The sequence below is a fragment of the Halichoerus grypus genome, chromosome 7, assembly GCF_964656455.1.
Source record: "Halichoerus grypus chromosome 7, mHalGry1.hap1.1, whole genome shotgun sequence".
Classification (NCBI taxonomy): Eukaryota; Metazoa; Chordata; class Mammalia; order Carnivora; family Phocidae; genus Halichoerus; species Halichoerus grypus.
In genome coordinates this window covers 85,484,892-85,499,781 of record NC_135718.1, presented here as the reverse complement: position 1 = coordinate 85,499,781, position 14,890 = coordinate 85,484,892, and the positions used below count along the sequence as shown (strand labels likewise).

At 62.4% G+C, this 14,890-nt stretch overlaps 1 protein-coding gene across 2 annotated transcripts in view; it reads left to right on the top strand.

Moving 5' to 3' along the window:
* SUSD4 (sushi domain containing 4) overlaps positions 1-9,723 on the top strand; it is an 85,212-nt gene extending 75,489 nt beyond the window's left edge. For both annotated transcript variants that reach the window (XM_078077821.1, XM_078077820.1), the window contains 4 exons: positions 3,757-3,948; positions 5,074-5,218; positions 7,536-7,912; positions 8,875-9,723. In XM_078077821.1, the coding sequence (XP_077933947.1) occupies positions 3,757-3,948; positions 5,074-5,218; positions 7,536-7,912; positions 8,875-8,903 (743 nt within the window). In that variant the 3' untranslated portion in view covers positions 8,904-9,723. The remainder of the gene's footprint in view (positions 1-3,756; positions 3,949-5,073; positions 5,219-7,535; positions 7,913-8,874) is intronic.
* Positions 9,724-14,890: the final 5,167 nt, after the last annotated feature.

The window sequence follows — 14,890 nt, the reverse complement described above, 5'->3', positions numbered from 1 at the left end:
GAGTCTGGAGGCCTGAGCACCAGCGGCACCAGCATCCGAGGACGCGGTTGTGCAGAGCAAGTTCACCCCCTTTGCCCTTCTGCTCTGTTGGGTCCTCACACGATGATGATGCCCTCACACTGGGAAGGGCCATCTCCTCAGTCTGTGATTCAGATGCGAATCTCTCCCAGAGATGCCCTCAGACACAGCAGAAGTGATGCTTTACTTGCTGTCTGGGTGCCCTCAGCTCGAGCAGGGCGACCCGCAAATGTGAGCACTGCAGGGTTTTTGCAGCATCCACACGAGGGCCTGGGACCACGTGGACCTGCCCCCCTGGTGGCTCGGTCCACCCACAGCCTCTCTTTCCTGTTCCTCCTTCTCATCCCCGGCCCCATTCACCCCCTGGCGCGTGTCCCTCGGGGCTGCCTCCTCACGGGGCCCGAGCACTGTGGATTCTCTGTTTCTCTGCGTGCATGGCCGCGGCTCCCTGGCCCGCCCCTCAGGGAAGGAAGCTGGCCCAGGCTGCATGTCGGAGTCTTCCCACCCTGGTTACTGAACCCCCGCAGGTGAGTGTGTGAGGCTGGAACGTTTTGTTCAGTGGATGGAGAGCCTCGCCCGGCCACAGAAATAGTTCCTTGGTTACTTACTCTGTCTTCGGTAAGCCCCAGGAGGGTAGGGACCAACGTAGGGTCTAGTTTCAGTGGTTATCCAAAAATGTTGTGTTAAACAAATGAATTAAGAAACGAGTGAGGGCGCCTGGGCGGCTCAGTTGGTTGGGTGACTGCCTTCAGCTCAGGTCATGGTCCTGGAGTCCCGGGATCGAGTCCTGCATTGGGCTCCCTGCTCAGCGGGGAGTCTGCTTCTCCCTCTGACCCTCCCCCCTCTCATATGCTCTCTCTCTTTCTCTCATTCTCTCTCTCAAATAAAATCTTTAAAAAAAAAATGAGTGAAAGACTACAGTCAAGACAAAAGTGTGAAAAGGCCCTTCGTTCAGAAGGTCTGGCGTGTGGGCTGTGTGGTGTGATCGGTCCCGTCTCTGGGCCGGAGCGGACACCACGTGCCGACAATGCAAACCAGGACGAGAGGTGAGAAATCACGGTTTCCACCTAGAGATGCATCTGCCTTTCGGGGGAGGACAGAGAGGAGGGGCCTGTAGCTCGCTAGGTTATTATTAATGCTTCCGTCGTCCGTCCTGGCTTCTGACAGGACACAGGGTGGGGGGTTCCCTTGCCACAAAGCTGATGGTCGTTCAGGCACGGTCATCAGACACTGCAAGGTGTGAAGGTAGGTGTTTCCTCTCGGCGGCGCGTGCATCTGCACCAGCTGGCGGCTGCCAGCCTCGGGACTGAAGCCTCTGCAGGGAGGGGTGTTCACGTGGCCTCGGGGCAGACGTGGCCGTGACACGTATCAGACTGCATGTGTGGGGTGGGGGGTCCTGGCTGCATCAGGGCCTGGAGGTGCCCAGCTGGGCTGCTCCCAATCCTCACAGGCACCCGAGGAGTTAGGAATCGTTCCCTCATTACACGGATGGCGAAGCTAAAACCCCAAGAACTCAAACGCGCCGCCCAGCATGCTAGAGCTCATCAGCTCAGAGCTGCGATTTACACGTAAATCTGGGGACGTCTGCAGCCCGTGCCCCTTTGTGCCCCACTGCCTCGGTTTCCCTGCTGGATGGCTCATCAGTCCAGCCCCGTCGTTCTGTAGCACGTCGTGGGACCCTTTGCCTCGGAGTTAATGCAGTGATGTGGATGGTCCTTTGTCCTTGAGGCCAAGGCCAGGGAGTGCTGCCGGGACCATGGCTCCCTGCGCCTTGGAAACATTCTGGTAGTTTTGGATCCGAGTGGCTCCAGGACTTGCTCAGAGTGCCTGCTGGGAGAGAGTCCCACGGCCCCATGTGCCCCTGACCACAGAAAGGGCCTCCCCCGGGTGCAGCGTTGTGGGGGCTCTGGGCTGTGGAGGGGCTACCTGGGCAGAGGTCACGGCCAGGCTGGCCTCACCGCAGATGTGGACGCTCCCCACCGGGCCTATCCCTCTGGGGCGCAGGGCATCGTGCAGCCGGGAAGGCGCTTCCCAGAGCCCCACCAGCTCCTTACCTGCCACACCTCTGCCGGCATCCCCAGACTGGCTGGTGCCTCACCCTCTCCCTCCTGCTCGCCGGCCACCTCGCTCGCCCACCAGGGACGCTTCAGGGCATCCTGGAGGTGGTGTGTCTAACCAGAGCCCCAGTGTGTGGAACCGGCCATGCACTGGGGATGGGACCCCTTGGGCGGCTCTGGGAAGGCGGCGGCCACCCCTCAGCCTCGAAGTCGGGGCTCTGTTCCTGACCCTGCCTGCTTGCACCTGACGCCGCACTCATGGGGCACGCCGGGCCTGCGACCTCAGGCCCCAGCTGCGACCGGCACTGCCCGGCAGGCCGCCTCTCCCAGGCCCCTGATCAGCTGGCTCCCCACCTCCCCCAGTCTAGATGGAGCCTGCAGGCTGGGCAGGCAGGGAGGTCGGGCCCTGGGGCATCCCAGGTGGTATCGGAGTCTCCCCGGGCTCCGGCCCCTGCAGGACACACCTGCCCGGTCCCAGCTTAGCAGCAGGGCTGCTGCGTGCTGCCGCCGCTCTCCACCAGCACATAAGCAGTCCCTGTGCAGGCATCCCTCTGGCTCCTGGGGCCTGGCTGTCCCTGGCTGCCCACTTCCATGACGTCAGAACAGCCCCTAGACTCTCCTGTTTCATAGGCGAGGGCACTGAGGTTCACCGGTGAGAAGCAGCTTGTTGGGGGTCGCTCGGCTGGCCCGGCGTTGGGCCAGAGCTCAGACCGGGGACGTGAGCTTCTGCTTCCCCATCTCTGCAAAGAGCCCACAAGATCTCACTGCCTGTTCTCTGCGGGGTTGGAAGAGGGTCTGTAGGGGCCTCTCACCCCCACACCTCCAGACGGCTCTGTGCGCGGGGGTCCAACTGCTAGCGGGCCCCAGGGCCTCCCTGCACACGCGGCCTGCATGTGGGGGCTCCCACTGGCCGGGCAGCGGGCTTCCGCAGGTGTGGACGTGAAGCAGGCCGTGGTAGTCTGTGCTTTGTCTCCTGGGGACGTTTAAGCAGATTGGCCGTTCTGAGTCCTGAGGGGAAACTGAAAACGTTTTTCTTCCCCTAAAATCGAAGAATAGAAGAGTCAGAAAAACCATAAATCGTGGAGGGTAGAATAGGCTTCCATTGTACGGGGAAGAACATCAAGGCCGGGAGAGGCTACATGACCCGCGGGAGGTCACACACGCGTGGGGGCCGAACCGAGCCCCGATCCAGGCTCCTCCCGCGCGATGCCTGCTCCCCCATCAGCAGCCTGCCTGGGGATTGGGTCGAGCCCCCGCAGGGCACATGGGGATTGAGATGAGGACACCCAGGGTGCAGACAGCCCCAGATGGCTGCCATAGCGCACAAACAGGCGTGGGCCGGCAGGCCCCGTAGTAAGGGCTTCATCCACGAATAGCCTAATGGTACCGACCTGGTGGTCGGGCAGAGAACGGTGCGTGCCATTAACACAGTCGCTTAACACTCTTCGTGAAACGGGCGCACTCCCTACCGCGTGAGACCAACCTCTGCTTTACCAGGTGGTCGACAGTGCTGGACGGCGGCCGCGGGGGCTCGGCATGTTCAGTGGGCTCCCGGGTGACCCCGCGGGGACAGGTCGCGGGTCTGGTGGTGCACGTGCAGACACCCCTTCCTGCCGGACCTGTGTCCTGATGGCCCGACGGCGGGCACGTGGTGCTGACGCAGCTCTCCCCGCCGCCTCAGTGTGTCCGCTGCCTCCGACCGTGAGTCACGGTGACTTCGTGTGCCACCCGCGGCCTTGTGAGCGCTACAACCACGGGACTGTGGTGGAGTTTTACTGCGACCCCGGCTACAGCCTCACCAGTGATTACAAGTACATCACGTGCCAGTACGGGGAGTGGTTTCCCTCCTACCAAGTCTACTGCATCCAGTCAGGTGAGCGCGCACGGCCCGGGCCACGCCGCACACGGTGGCCGCCGGCAGTGTCCCCCCCCCCCCCCACGCAAGGGTAGGGACGCGGCACAGAGACTCATCTTTGTGAGTTCCCGTCCCTGGGGCAGGAGGGTCCGCTCTGTCTGCCCCCAGCCTGTCCCTCCCACAGACAGGGACCTCAGCCCACGCGTGTGGCCCAAACCCAGCCGTTCTCTTGTGTGTGAGGACACGTGTCAGAACCCAGAGGGTGTCATCACACAGAACACCTGTTCTCACGTAGGAAGGCCCAGGCCACTTGCAAACGTCAGTCCCTCTCGGTTCATAACAAGTGACTAGCAGACCAGCCTTACCGCTGACCTAAGGAGCCCGGGTGGTGAGCACGGGGCGCAGACCAGGGCACCAGCACCCAGCCACCCTCTGTCTCCCGCACGCCCAGCCCTGCCCGCTCGCCCCGGCCTTTCCTGCCAGAGTACTGACAATCACTAAATACGTAGTCCCCGGCCCCCGTATGTGGGGGCAGCACCTGGTGACCCGGGGGCAGCTCCTGGTGACCCGGGGCCTCTGGAGGCCGACGAATGGCAACGGGAGCCAGAACAGGATGCCTGTGGAGGTGGCAGCAGCAAGGGAGGACGGCGGGGGGCAGACAGGGCGGCCTGGGCCCCAGGGGTGGGAGCTGTTCTGGAATGCTCACTGTCGGCTGCCCCTCCTGCAGGTGTGCTGACGGCTAGAGGCGGTGGGGAGGCTCGCCCCTCTACTCCTCTGTCCCTCTCTTCTACTCAGCCCACAAGCCCAGGACCCCCTCCCCCCTGGCCTGCCGCCCCCCGGCCCAGGTGTGCTGCGAACACAGCTTCCCCGGGGCGACGGACCCCCATTCGGACCCCCATTCCCCCTGCCAGAGAAGCAGGAGTGCTCCCAGCTGGGCACCGGGCTCTCAGCCCCGTGGGGAGCGTGTTCCTGTGGGTGGCTTGCAGAGGCCATGCTGCGGGCAGAGCGCAGGGGGTGGGGTCCGGATGCGGGGAGCCCCCAGACGCACATGATAAGCATGCTGTTTCCCAGATCCCCCACACACGGACACGGGGCCATCCCAGTCCGGAAGCCTCACGCGCCGCTCTGTTCTCTCCCCGGCAGAGCAAACGTGGCCCAGCAGCCACGAGACCCTCCTGACCACATGGAAGATCGTGGCGTTCACGGCGACCAGCGTGTTGCTGGTGCTGGTGCTCGTCATCCTGGCCAGGATGTTCCAGACCAAGTTCAAGGCCCACTTTCCCCCCAGGTGAGTGCTGGGGTCCAGCACCTCTGAAGGTGGGTGGTGAGAGCAGAGGGTCAAAGGTCAGGCTCCTGGGGTGCGGTGGGGCATCTGGGGTCAGAGCGCGGGCTGGACAGGGCTCCCCACCCTCTCCCCCACCTCCACGTGAGCCCCAGGCGCTGTGGGGTGTGGAGAAGGGGCGCGCAGAGTCGGGGTTGCTGCCAGGCAGGACCCCTTTCCCATCATGCGCACACGGCCCACGGCCCACAGGGAGGGTAAGAAATTCACGGAATTAGGAGATGCGGCGAAGGTGTGTGACGCAACAGAGGTTGAAGAACAACGTGCCTGGAAGTCTCTGGAAGAAGATGGGGTTCTGGAGGAGGTGTGGGGTAGGGGACAGGACCCGCTCGCCCTCCCCTGCCCGTGCGCAGAGGCTCGGGCCGATGCCTCCGTCCTCCCCTCGGTCATCACGGAAGAGGAGCTTGTCCGGAAGCAGGTAGGCCAGCTCTTCGGCGACAGCAGCCATCACCGCGGCTGCTGGCCGGCCACGTTCCCAGGAGGAGGTGTTGCTGGGAGAGCCGGGCGATGAGCGTGCGGCCATCCGAGGCAGAGGGCAGGGCGCTGGCCAGCCTCCCCAACGCCAGCCGCCTTCAGCCACCTCGCTCCACGGAGTCCTGAGCGTCCTCGGGCCCCTGTGCTGGCCTCCCCTCGGGGACCTTACGCTTCCAGAAAAGACACTTGTCTGCCCACGGGGACAGCCCACCCCGAGAACTATGTGTGCCCCCCCGCAGAGGGGGTGCTGATGGTGGAGGAGGAGGCCCCTGGAAAATCCCACGTCCCTCACAGTCCCAGCCGGGTGAGGAGGGAGGGACGGCACCTGCCCGCCTCCGCCCTGGACCTCACGCCCCGCTCTGGCCTTCTGCTGCTGAGCCACTGAGCCGCTGAGCCATGCACCTGCCCGGCCACAGGGGTCCCGACCCCGCAGGTGCCCCCTCTCCCGGCCCAGCCTGCGAAGTGCCACAGCCAAGCCCCTGCAGAGATGCCGGGAGCTTCTGTTTGCTGTCTCTGTCCTCAACAGCACAGCTTAGTAACCACGGCCTGTGTTCCATCGTGAGCAATTACAGTGTCTGAAAAGGCCCAGGGGTCACAGAGGGGGGCTCACCCACACGTCGTGGTTTATGGCACATGGGGGTGCTTGGAAACGGCCAAAGCAGCCAAAAAGCCGCTCAGCTGTCCAGATAGAAGACTGCGTTGTTTGGGGCAAGCCCAGGATGGACTCTTCCTCGGGCCGCACGGGTGTGGACGCTGGAGAACCACTCGATGAGCACACATGGGGGCTGAGCACTGTGGGGGGGCCGTGGACAGGGCGAGGCCCGGGAGGAAGGGGGCTGGCTTGTCCAGGGCACCCGAATGAGAGCAAGCAGCCTCTTGAAGGTTCACGGCGAGCTCGCCTTTCAGCCCTGCCCTGCCTCCCGGGGAGTGGGCCTTGCTCCTCACTCTCTGGAATTCGCCCCAAACGTCCGCAGACTTGGGCCTGGTGCTGCCCTCCCGCAACGCTGCGTCCTGGCATGGCATTTCCTTGGGCTTTGGAGCCCTGCTGCCACCATGAGGGTCTGCCCGCCGGCCGGGCTGTCTTCTGTCCCAGACGGTTTACTCGGGGATGCGTCGCTCAGCCCCGGGGGCCCTCAGAGGAGCCAGTCCACCGGCCGCTCGCAGCCACTGGGGCTCCGTGGGGGCCAGGAGCAGAGAGGTGGTCAGACAGGGCCTGCGGGGTGATGGGGTGTGCAGGGGCGAGGCCAGCAGCCGGTGCTGCGTTGGGGACCCCCCACACGGACCACGGGCCCTCCCGGTAGCCCCACGTGGCTCAGGTTCAGGTGGCTGCTGGGTTGGGGGGTGGAGCGGGGCCCATGTAATGGGTCAGGTGGTGAGACACAGCTTGGAACTTTCCTTTCTTCCTGTTTTCTACCTTGACTAAAACTCTGAGAATGAAGCGGCATAGGCAGCACAGGGTCCCCCTTCCCTGGTGGCACGTGGGGTCCTGGGTTCCTGTTGGTCTGAGGTGTCTTCCATTCCCAGCAGGCTCCGCAAGGGGCCCTGCGGGGGCCCAGTGGGTGGAGGCCAGAGACGGGGAGGAGGAAGCCTGAGGGGGGCGGGGGGGCCCAAGACAGAGGAGTATGCTGCGGGCGGAGCGCGGTGCGGGCAGAGCGCCATGGGCCGCAGGGGGCCCGGGAAGGAGGCTGGTCCTCCCGCAGGCTCCTCAGCTGTCAGGGGCACAGGGTCACTGGTGGCCTCGGTCCGCAGGGACCTGCTGTCTAATCTGTGGGTGCTGCTTTCCTTCGCACAGGGGGCCTCCGCGGAGCTCCTGTAGCGACCCGGACTTCGTGGTGGTGGACGGCGTGCCTGTCATGCTTCCGTCCTACGACGAGGCTGTGAGCGGAGGCATGAGGGCGTCAGGCCCCGGGTACCTGGCCTCCGTGGGCCAGGGCTGCCGCTTGCCCGTGGACGACCAGAGCCCCCCAGCGTACCCTGGCTCAGGGGACACGGACACAGGCCCGGGGGGGTCAGAACCCTGTGACGGCGGCTCAGGCTCTTCCGAGCTGCTCCAGAGTCTGTATTCGCCTTCCGTGTGCCCGGGGGGCACGCGCCCCGACAGCACTGACATGGGGGCTTGCACGGCGGGAGAGGCGGCGTCCACCAGCCCGGGCATCGACATTGCAGACGGTGAGTGTTTGCCCCATGCCTGGTCTCTTCTGCGGCCTGAACCACCGCTTGTCGCTTTCCCTGAGTGTGAGGCCTCAAACGAGGCCGTCAGGTCCCCCTCGATGAGCCCGTAGCTGAGACTTCAGGAGGCACACGCCGGCTGTGGAGGCCCACGCTTGGTTTTGTCGTGTCCATGGGAACCAGGATGCTTCCTTCCCCGTCCCTGCTTTAGACGGGGCCCTGGAGGCGCTCAGAGACAGGGTCACCGTGCACATGATCAGGCGACGGGTGCACACGGTACAGGGTGGCCCTGGAGAAGCCGTGTGCACGCGGGCGCTCCCAGCAGGTGTGAAGTAACAGGCATGCATGCCTGGCAGTTGCAGCTCACAGTAGAGAGACCAGGGTGTCTCCCCGGGGAGGCTCACAGCGCCCCGTCCACGCGGGAGTGCCAGTCCAGGCCGTGGCCACAGCTCCCCAGAGCCTGGCCTCCTTCCCGCACGCCCGCTGCCACTGTGTCCCTGAATCCTGCCCTTCTTCTGGCTTGACCCCTAAGGGCACGTGGTTAAAGTCTTAACGTTGTATTTTTCATGAGCTGGTGGAAGGTTTTTCAACAAAGAGACGGCATACAGAGGAGTAGTTTCCGTGATTATTTTTTTTTTTTTTAAAGATTTTATTTATTTATTTGACAGAGAGAGAGAGATAACGAGAGCAGGAACACAAGCAGGGGGAGTGGGAGAGGGAGAAGCAGGCTTCTTGCTGAGCAGGGAGCCCGATGTGGGACTCGATCCCAGGACCCTGGGATCATGACCTGAGCCGAAGGCAGACGCTTAACGACTGAGCCACCCAGGCGCCCAGTTTCCGTGATTATTAACGGATATGTGGAACTTAAGAGTTTCTTCTGACACCAGGAATTACAGATGTTTTAATAAAGCTTTTAACTGCTGGTCCTTGCGGCAGACTAGTAACCGTCTCTCCTTTCACAGAGATCCCGCTAATGGAAGGAGATCCGTGACCAGCAAAGCCGCGAAGATTGTCTTGCCCCTGCGGGGACGGGAACCGTGCGCCTCAGAGGGAAGCCCCAGAGGGACCGGCCGTGGGGGCGTGGGGGGTTTCTAGCTTACCTACATGGGGACCGTGACTCGCATCATCCATCCCAGGCTCGACGCTGCGGCGGGCACTCGCGGGGAGCAGGGACGAGGGGGCCTGGGCGGTCCCGGTGAAGGGGTCTGGCGTGTCCCTGCTGCAGAGTGGGGCGGCTCCACACACGTCCCGCTGAGCCCCCCACCCCGCGGCTTGTGCTGCGGGCACTGCCTGCCACCTCTGCAAACATGTCCCCCACCGATTCACCCCGTGTTGGCTCCACGCGACACGGCCGCCGTGTGGAAGGCTCCCGGGTGCATGGGGGCCATCTCCTTGATCCGGACATGGTACTCGATTCGAGGGAGAAGAGAGGAAGGACACGGGCAGACTCTGTTTCCTGGAAGTTCGTCCACAAGTGCAGTTGATGAGCTCTGAGCCATCCTTTGGACAAACGTGGTTTTCTGTCTCACGGGCTGGTGCATGGATCGTGCTCCGGGTAAGTCTCGTGTCTCGTGACTTTGCGGATGGCTGGATGTGCTCAGACGTGTCTCCTGGCGGACAGAGTTACAAGGTAACGTTCTGTTTGGCGTTTTAAGGTGTCCCTTGACCATGTGTCTCGAGAGTCGCGAGTCCCCTCCCATCACCCGTTACGACGTGGCCCCTGCTCCCAGAATGCAGCCATACGTTTATTTTCCAAAACAGAAATTGTTTCTGTCAACGTGCTCTTCCTACAAATAAACTATGAGGCTGGATTTTTTTCTTTCTGTTTTGTCTGCCAAGTGCACGGCCCAGACGGCTCTCTGGCTCTCCCCTCCAGCCGCTCCTGCCGCGAGGGCCTCCCCGGGCCCACTGGGTGCTGTTCCTAAGAAAATGATTGACAAAAACGTTCCCCGAGTCCTAAAACGTCTCTTTCAAATACATGCTGATCTGTGGATTTGATTTCTTTCCTCCTCTGGGCTTTAGGCAAATATAAACAAAACTCTGATCCATAAAATTGCTACGTCCATGCAGTGCGGGAGCTGGGAGCTTGGTCAAATCCTGTTTTATCCTGGCACAGATTAAAAATTAAAAACAAAAAAAAAACAACAAAAAAAACAAAAACAAACAAACAAACAAAATAAATAAATAAAAAATAAAAATTAAAAACAACATGGCAGTTTGAAGCGTGGCTTTAATAGTGGAGTCGGGCGGGCAGAGGAGGGGTTATGACCCCCGCGACTGGGGGCTGACAGCGGCGTCTGCGAGGTGCCCACTGAGCTGGCCTGGGCCCGAGAGCAGGGGATGGTGAGGAGCAGCGTTTAGTCACGAGAACTTCGGCACAACTTTGCCTCACAAGCCGCACACAAGGAGCTGGTTTTCACGAGTGTTTATGCTTAAATGCCACCCGGTCCACCAGGAGGCAGAGGGTGGCGGCGGCGGGGGGGTCCGGGGTCCGCCGTGGGCTGCCTCCTCTAGGCAGTCGCCCCAGGACCAGGCCTGCGCCGGCCTCCCTCCCAGCCCCTAAGTGCACGGCAGGTCTTCCAGGGAAGTGGGCGTTCCTGGCCCACCTCCTTCCGGGAAGTGTTCTCCTCCCAAACTAGAGAGCGCCCCTCCCCCTGAGCCGAGCCCAGGGATGCCGCCCCAGCCGGGCACCGGAGACGGAAGCGCAGGTGCCACACATATCCAGGCGTCCACGGCAACAGTGTTGGAAACGTAGCGACCGGTTAGAAGATGCCTGCTCCTCGGCCTCAGAGTCTAACGCAATCACCTGGACCCCCTTTAGCTTCCGGCTCCAATCCCGCCCACAAGTGCTGCTTGCCATGTCGTTTCATCCTGGGGAGGTTGTATGGCAGGAGAGAACGCTCGTGACCTCCCCAGCACGTCCTGGTCCTGGTCTTGGCTTCGTGTGAAAGTTCTGGAAGGCCCTCTGACTCGGACGCACGCTTGCATCCCCGGGCAGGGGAGAGCGCCATCCTGGCTCTGTGCTTCTGCCCTGGGGGAGGGAGGCGCCTGCAGCCGAGCCGAGCCCAGACCCCGGGCTGCCCCTGAGGAGTCCGGGAACTGGAGGGGAGTTCTCTGTTGCAAGCCCAGCAGACGTCACAGGACAAACTCACACCTCACTGCTGTGAGGCTTGTGTTAACTGCAGTTTGATTTGCTGGCGCGGGGTCTTCAGAGCCTTCCCCACCCCCCACCCCCCCGCACCCGTCCCAGCGGCTGCGCGAGACCCCCTCCTACTCCCTGGCCACACCGCGGTGCCCAGGACAGCAGGGAGTCAGGTGCAGAGGCTCGCGGGCCCTGGCCTGCCGGGTCCAGATGCCCCTCGCACTCCCGGGCCGCTGCCCTCTGCGCCCCTGGTGTCCGCGCGGGGGCAACTGAGCGTCACGCGGCCACCCCCGCCCCCCCGCCCCGCCCCGGCTTCCAGTCTTGTCTCTGCCACTAACGGGCCGTGTGTCTGGACAAGGGGTTGCCTCCTGGGGCCTCCGTCTCCTGATGAGGAAGTGAGAGATGGCTCCCCTTGGCCTTCATCACTGGCCTGTGGTGAGAAGGACAGCTAACGCCGGGCACGCACCCCGCGCCCAGCAGGCGTTGACGGATGGCGGCCGTTCTCCCCTGGTTGCCGAGTGTGGGTGAAGCTGTCACGCGGGTCATTTCCAGGCACTTTTCACCTACCTGGGTCGCTGCGGCCCCCAAGCATGCCTGCAGGCGCACCGTGCTGGGGGCTGCCCCCAGCAGATGGGCAGAAAGGTGGGACGCCCCTTCCCCTGGGCCCTCCCCCAGGAGCCCCTGCCTGGCTTCCGTATGCTGAGCTTTCCATGCAGGGGGAAGTGTCTGATCCTCTGAATGCTCCGGAAGCTTCTGCTCAGGGAAGGCAGGACCATCTCGGGAATGTCCCCAAGGACTCTGAAGAACCCAGATCACCTCCACAGGCAGCCCTGTAAATGAACACTAACCTGCTTCCCTAATTTTATAATCTGTCTTGGATTGAAGGCATAAAAGCTAACGCCCATCCATTTCCAAGGTGATGGCCAAACCCACAGTAAAGATGCCTGGTCTACTAGCAGGCAGAGCAGGGCCCGGGAGAGCGCCATCGCTTGTCAGGGAGGGCGGGTCCTGAGCACAATGGTCTTGAAATCATAAAGCTTGATGCAGAGGGTGTGGTGCCCACACGGCCATGGCAGGCAGCCTGCTGTCCCCACGCTGGGCTAGGACTCGGTTCCTGGGTACCTGTGATGCACATCTCTGAGTGGCCAGAGGTGTGGCCCTGCCACCTGCCCGGCTTAGAGGTGCATCAGTGCATCCAGAGCCCACGGGAATGCTGGTCCCTGGTCCTCTGAGGCCGCTGGACACAGAAAACCCAACACCGGGGGTACAGGATGGAGCCTGAGGGAATGGCTGTGTGCCAGGCCCTGTCTCAGCTCTCTGGGCCGGTGGAGGTGGGCTGGTAAATGGGCAGGTGCAGACCGGGAGCTGGAACACACCGGACACCCACCCAGGTGCTCAGGGAGGCTGCCATGCGGGGGCCACCCGGGGGGTCCCCAGGGGTGGAGAGCAGGTGTGTGGCAGAGGGGCAGGAGAGCTGAGCTGGGCTAGGGGCCCAGACGCCAGGAGGAGAAGAGCAGGTGAGGGGAGGGAGGACGGGCAGCAGAGGTGGGACTGGAAGGAAAGCCGGGCTGGCGGGGAGACTGGGTGTCCCTGGAGAAGGACAGTGGTTCCCTGGGGATTCGAACCCACCAAAGGCTTGAAGCAGGGAAGCACGCCCGGGTCTGAGCTGTCTGCGAGGCCCCTCAGCTTGTGGAACCAGGCCCAGGAGTCAGTTTCTGGCTGCCCCTGGGCCCCTGCCTCTGTCCCCACCAGCGCCTCCTCCCCGGGAAATACGGGCTCAGTCAGGGGGGCGTCTACACCGAGAAACTCTGCAGCCACCTCCGTCGGGGAGGGTGGGGATGAGCAGTCTGCAGGAGCAGACTCTGTGGAACGCCTTCCCCTCCACCAGCCCCCGAAATTTGTTAACTTCCGATCTTATAGTGATTTTGATCAACCACCACTTGGGTATCTGAGGGCTGGAAACCACCTGCTTAGTCATTGAGCCAAACGCCTGTGTGACCCAGCATGGAGTTCCCACATCCACAGGCCACGCGCTTGCCCTCTCCATGCTGGTCAAGCGCTCCCTCCCACGGTTCCTGGGGACCCCTGACGTGTGCGGAGCAATGTCGGCCTCGGGCTCCTGGGGGCCTGGCTGGTGCTGGGCTGGGCGTGTCCCGCTGGGCTCTCCGCCTGGTCCCTTACGGAAGCCACGCCAGGCAAGACTGCGGCGTTGAGCCTCACGTCCTTCACTAAGGTGAAGCTGTGAACAGCCCCGGCCTCTGTTTCTTGTCTGGCTTCAACACCATGACGACACGGGCCGTGGAGCAGTGCCTGGCGCTGAGTAAACACCCACAGCTGCATCTGTCTCCTCTGTACTCCGAGGCAGCAGTGTCCCTGCCGCTCACTCTTCCCGCCTTTACTAGACACAGGAATCCTCTGCGGCTGGGTGAGGCCTTCCCGCAGCCCCTGCTCTGCTGGGGTGTCAAGCCCGGGCCTTGGCTGTTCCCCTGGGGCATCCGCGGCCCCTGCTCCTGCCCCACCTGGGAGCCTCTGTGGCAGTTACCACGGTGAGAGCTGCCGGCACTCCAGACGAGGCTTCCTGGGGAAACTCGGGCCATGTGACCAGCCCCTCTCGACCCTGAACTTACTGAAATCTGGTGTCCTAACGAGAACGGGATTTTGTAAAAGCCTCGTTGAGGGCTCGGCAGGGAGGCATTATTACAGTTGACCCTCGAATCAAGGGTGCCTCTAGCCCGGTGGCTTCCAGCCGGGCAGGTCTTGCACCCTTGGGGGATATTTGGCCAGTGACAGCGGGGGGGGTGGGGCATTACCAGCATCCAGGGGCGGAGGCCGGGATGCTGCCAACACCCTGCATGCACAGGACAGCCCCCAACAAGGATTCACCCCAAATGCCAACAGTGCCAAGGTGAGAAACCGTGGTTTAGGAGACAGTCATGCCCTCAACTGACACAGGTGAGGTTTGACTCAGTCACTCTTGCTCTGAATCAGGGCCCTGGGCCCTCCCACCGTCTGCAGAGGCCTCTGGAGCCTCCTTCAGAATCACATCTCCAAATGCATAACACAAAAATCAGTGAATTACGTGGAAACACAATTATCAAAACATTTATAAGACTAACATACAATACAATTATTTTTTTTTCCCTTGATCAGCACACTAAATAACAAAGTAGAACAGCAGGTCTGATCACGACAATAAATGCAACGCAGCTAGTGTGTGTGAACAGTACCTGCCCCCACCCCGGGGGAGCAGACCCACGAGGGCCGGAGCAGGTGGGCACGGGCGTGTGCATGGATGTGGAGGATCTGAGGCGGCCGCTGGGGGGATGCCCCTGGGAGCCGCACAGCGCAAGGACACAGACGCAGCTCTGGGTAGGGGCTGCCAGGGACTGGCTCAGCCGCGCAGCCTCTGCTCGGATGCCCCCCTTGGGTGCCACAGCTCAGATGCCCTCCCATGCCCCCCTGCTCAGCAGCCCCCTGCTCAGATGCCCCCCCGGATGCCCGGGCTCTGCCGCCCCTGCTCGGATGACCCCCTCAGATGCCCCCGCTCGGCAGCCTCTGCTCAGATGCCCCCCCCCTGCTCGGCAGCCTCCTGCTCGGATGACCCCTTCCGATGCCCCGTGCCCCCGGCAGCACCCCGCCCCCGCTCGGATGCCACGTCACCAGAACCAAGCAGAGAAGCCAAAAGAAACACGTTTTCAAACTATCGATGGTAAAACAAATTGAGATCAACGGTGCTTACAGAAAATACAGAATTATCTTTGTATTCTCTCTACAGAAAATGATGAGAGAAAATCATTGTCCTAGAAAGAGATAAAAGAACATAAGGCCACAAGGTA